At 37.1% G+C, this 4,765-nt stretch overlaps 1 protein-coding gene across 1 annotated transcript; it reads right to left on the reverse strand.

Moving 5' to 3' along the window:
* Positions 1 to 1,288: 1,288 nt before the first annotated feature.
* Positions 1,289 to 3,057, reverse strand: LOC126703479 (uncharacterized). The gene is made up of 2 exons (XM_050402439.1): positions 2,277 to 3,057; positions 1,289 to 2,198 (listed from the first exon to the last, which is right to left on the reverse strand). The coding sequence occupies exons 1-2, from the start codon at positions 2,617 to 2,619 to the stop codon at positions 1,513 to 1,515; spliced, it is 1,029 nt and encodes a 342-aa protein (XP_050258396.1). The 5' UTR covers positions 2,620 to 3,057; the 3' UTR covers positions 1,289 to 1,512.
* Positions 3,058 to 4,765: the final 1,708 nt, after the last annotated feature.

The raw sequence follows: 4,765 nt of genomic DNA on the forward strand, positions 1-4,765 counted from the left end.
TGTACACGTATGAATCTCTGAATGATTAACCTTGGTAAAAATGAAAAAATGTCCCTCTAGAGAAATTCAATATATCTCCTAAGCCGTTTGGTAACATTATTCTAGTAACGTTGTTTGTATTTTTTGGAAATACGTGGGGTGAAAAAATGTGTAAAAATGCGTGTAATATTGTTTAAAAACTAAAAACATGTATTTAAACTCCTATACCAAACGGCCCCATTTCCTTAAATCTCCCTGGATGAAAACTACAATTGCAATCATTTAAAGCAGTCTGCTCCACAGCTTAAGCAGGTTGTGAACTAGAATCCTATATCTAGTAAATGACATTGACCTAACCCACCACAACCATCTTTCATTTGCCAGCTTTATCTGCAACCTAAACATAACTTCAAAGCATTTAAACACATACCAATACTCCACAAGCTTCTGTAGCAAACATAGCAGCATTAACAAATAAGGTACAAGTCGAGATATAAACCTACACCTAATGCATAACTTCCAACTTCTGCCAACAAAAATTGACCAATATCCGCCATTTCTATAATTCCGCAAAATGCCTCCATCACAATAAAAGATGGTAATTAAAGGATGTCTACACAATACACCTTGTGCCTCCATCTAAAACGTTTAGCTCATGCCAAGATCACTTCTATAGATGATTCTGACAAATAAATTCTAATCAATAAAAACTTATCTACTACACCAAAGATAAAACCTCTGTTTCATGAGAATCGTCATTAAACCATAATGATCTGCCCAGGGGTCAAAATAGTAGCTGCAGATAATTGATTTCATGTATGGTATTAAAACATCAAGATACCATGGGCAGACCTTCTGAAGAAAGATAAGGAAAACAGAGGAACAGAGATCTGAGGAACTTGGATGGCATAAGATTGTCGACTCTACTTAAAGCAATACAAAGTAAATATCTTCTCCTGTTCAACAACTGACAACAAGTTTTCGAGTTCAAAATCATCAACATAAGAGAACCAAAAGAACTATTTAATGATAGACTTCCAGCTTAACATTAAGGACTATCATCCTAGAGAGAAGCAGATTACAATCGCTAGATGACATGTCCATGCAAGGGAAATTATTTTATATATCTCATCATCAGCTTCATAAATTTCATTCTCTGAGAGAACAAGGAATGGGGAAAGAGAGAAAAAACTTCGAATTAGCTTAATCATTTAGCAATTTTCTTGCTTTGGCACTGGATATTTCCACATGCTGTCTCACACTTATTAAAAATAACCAGAACTACTACAACAAAATCAACAGGGCAATATATACCAGAAAATTGCACTTGATTAAAAAAGGTATAGAGTGCAACAAGAAAAAACACTAACAAAATAACCTAATCATACTACCCCAAGAGTCAAAGAGCAAATACACTAAAGGCTCAAAATGGTTTAGATTGCATCTTACATTGCCATGGCTGTGAAATTTCCCCTAATTCTCCAACACACACTCACGCACACAAACACAAGCAAAAAGCTTCATTTAAAAAGCTCATGAAAACCCCTTCCCAAGCTTCTGAATTGCGCAATACATCTTCCTTCTCGACCCGACCGCATTTATCCCCATATCCTTGAGATCCTCTAGTGTCAACATTGGCAAAACCTCATCATCCACCTCATGAATTTCGAACACCGGTGCATACCTACTTAAGCCTAACCCATTAAGCCAAATCCTCACACCATCTTCTCCACACTTCCCTCTTCTCCCACCTCCACCATTCTCATTCCTATCACCACTATCCGACGGCCCGGACAACTCTACCCCATCAATGTTCTCCCTAACCCCTCCTCCTCTAAAGGGTCTCCTATAAACCAATTCCCTCTCATTTCCATCCACACCCAAATTCTCAAGGGAATGAATTGGGCTTTGCTCTTTCAATGGACTTTCCGAGTTTTCCACATCGAATTCTCGATACCCATCATCAATATCTTCACCCCCACTGTATTTCTCATCACCTTCAACACCAGCTCCTCCATTACCATTACCACCACTACCACTACCACCACCACTACCACCACCACCACCACCACCACCAATACCAACAATACCACATTCATCAGCCCTGGAAACCCAATTGGATCGAACCCTTTTCGCAGAAAGACCTCGCCTTTTGGAATCTTTAACCTTCCAGCTCCCAATCGCAACAGAATCCAAGTTCCCCTCACGCTCATCCACATCTAAATTATCATGAAATTCACCACCACCACCACTAGAAGAGCTTAAATGCAATAAAGTTCGAGTCTTTGAAGCTTTACCTGAGATGGGGTTGTTGGAATTAGAGTTGGAATTGGAGTTCGAGTTTGTGGGGTCCTTCATAGTGAGCTTCCAGTGCTTGCTGTTGCTGTTGCTGTTGTTGATGTTGTTGCTGTTGTGGTTGTGGTTGTTGCTGTTGCTGTGGGTGTGATTGTGTGTGGTGCGGCGCACGTGGGAATCGTAGGGTTGGTCTCCACCGATGTCGCCTAATCGGACGCTTGGTCTGCGCTGGCGCTTGGATCCGACGGTGGTGGTGGTGGTATCGGAGGAAGCGAGGACCAGAGGGGTGTTGGGTCCTCCGACGACGCCGTTTAGCTGGTTCTCTGGTGGGTGTGTTTCGGGCATTTGGAGAGAGATAAAAACTCTATCTTTAATTTGAAGAAAGAGAAAAGACAAAGAGAGAGAGAGAGAAAGAGATATCTGATTTTGGGTCTTTGATCCCCACCACCACTCTCTCAACAAGTTTCTCTCTTTCTCTAGGGTTTGTGTGTGTGTTTGTGTTTTTGCTATGTAGTAGTATTATTTTATAGTACTAATTTATAAATGTGTTTGTTTGTGCTTGTGTATATGCAGAGAGAGAGAGAGCGAGAAAAAGGGCTTCTTGGGTTGTGTTTCTTCCAGCGAGAGAGAGAGACTTGAGTGATTGAGAGAAAGTATAATAAATGAAAGGTTTAGGAAGCACTGAATAGGTGGAAAGGGGGAGAGAGAGAGAGAGTACTGTTTTGAGTGAAGCACTTTTGAGTACTATTCCTGTTTCAATTGGGACTTGGATCTCCCATCTCTTTCGTTCATTTTTTTTTTTTCCTAAGAAAGAGGATCTAATAACCTTCGGATCCTTCGAACTAGGGTCTTCCACTTTGCTTCCACTTAAAACATGTGTGTGTGTACTTGCACTGGTTAAGCTTTGAGTTGTGTCTTTTTTCACTGCAGTAGACTCGAGTTTTACTAGTTTTTAACATTTTTCAATGCGGTGATGTCCATTAAATTCCTACTTAATGGGTACACTTTAATATAACGAAAATTTTAAAAGAATTTAATATTTGATCGGCCTACCTAATCAGAGTCAGAATTCTTGTGTTAGTTTTTCTTAATTTGATTGATTAGATGTGAATAATACCATCTAACAACCATTTAGCAGTTATATATCTCACATATATATAGTGTCAAGTGCAATAAAATATTATTACGTTTAACATCTATATGATAAATATTAAGTAAGCAAAGTAATGTATGGTTTATGAATACCAATAGAAAAACACATATATATGAACAATTTTACAAAAGCAACTACTAATACTTACAACAAGAATAATCCAATTTTAGCTTCAAAACACACCTATGAAAGTTTCCAAGTTATTCTCAGTTTCAGTTTTGTTAAGGATAAGTTCATATGAAACTCTTCTATAATTTCTATTATATATAGGATTATCATGTCATTGTGTAAAAGAAGATATACCTTATCCATCTCAAAAGATTATCATGCCATTGTGTCAAAGAATAAATACTTTCTCCAACACAAAAGAAGCAAGTCAGCAAGGCATGTTATTGTGCCAAAAAAGATATACCTTGTCCAACTCAAAAGATTATTATGTCATTGTGTCAAATAACAAATATTTTCTCCAACACAAAAGAAGTAAGTCAGCAAGGCATTTATACTTGCTTGCCAACTTAGATTTAAAAACTTCATGGTAACATTTCCTATTTCTTTGCATAGAATCTACTTGATCATGTTTACAAACAGAAGATGAAATTGAGGTTTATATTGAAGTTCAAGTTTCCTTTTACACATAAAAAACAAGTTGATACTTGATATAAGTAAAGAGTACACACTACCCTTTAACAAACTCTCCAGCTGAAAGCCAATCCAGTGCTTGAGAGAAAGTAATATAAATGAAAGGTTTAGGAAGCACTGAATAGGTGGAGAGAGAGAGAGAGAGAGAGAGAGAGAGAGAGTACTGTTTTGAGTGAAGCACTTTTGAGTACTATTCCTGTTTCAATTGGGACTTGGATCTCCCATCTCTTTCGTTCATTTTTTTTTTTTCCTAAGAAAGAGGATCTAATAACCTTCGGATCCTTCGAACTAGGGTCTCACTTTGCTTCCACTTAAAACGTGTGTGTGTACTTGCACTGGTTAAGCTTTGAGTTGTGTCTTTTTTCACTGCAGTAGACTCGAGTTTTACTAGTTTTTAACATTTTTCAATGCGGTGATGTCCATTAAATTCCTACTTAATGGGTACACTTTAATATAACGAAAATTTTAAAAGAATTTAATATTTGATCGGCCTACCTAATCAGAGTCAGAATTCTTGTGTTAGTTTTTCTTAATTTGATTGATTAGATGTGAATAATACCAACTAACATAAACTAAACCATTTAGCAGTTATATATCTCACAAATATTTAGTGTCAAGGGCAATAAAATATTAGTACATTTAACATCTATATGATAAATATTAAGTAAGCAAAGTAATGTATGGTTTATGAATACCAAT

This window comes from Quercus robur, chromosome 10 (genome assembly GCF_932294415.1).
Source record: "Quercus robur chromosome 10, dhQueRobu3.1, whole genome shotgun sequence".
Taxonomy (NCBI): domain Eukaryota; kingdom Viridiplantae; phylum Streptophyta; class Magnoliopsida; order Fagales; family Fagaceae; genus Quercus; species Quercus robur.

What these genes read in the sequence shown, in the direction of transcription:
- LOC126703479 (XM_050402439.1), bottom strand. Translation starts at nt 2,619, where the DNA reads ATGCCCGAAACACACCCACCAGAGAACCAGCTAAACGGCGTCGTCGGA. An exon ending in TTCCAACAACCCCATCTCAG is followed by an intron (nt 2,199 to 2,276) that starts GTAAAGCTTCAA and finishes ATGATAATTTAG; the next exon opens with ATGTGGATGAGCGTGAGGGG.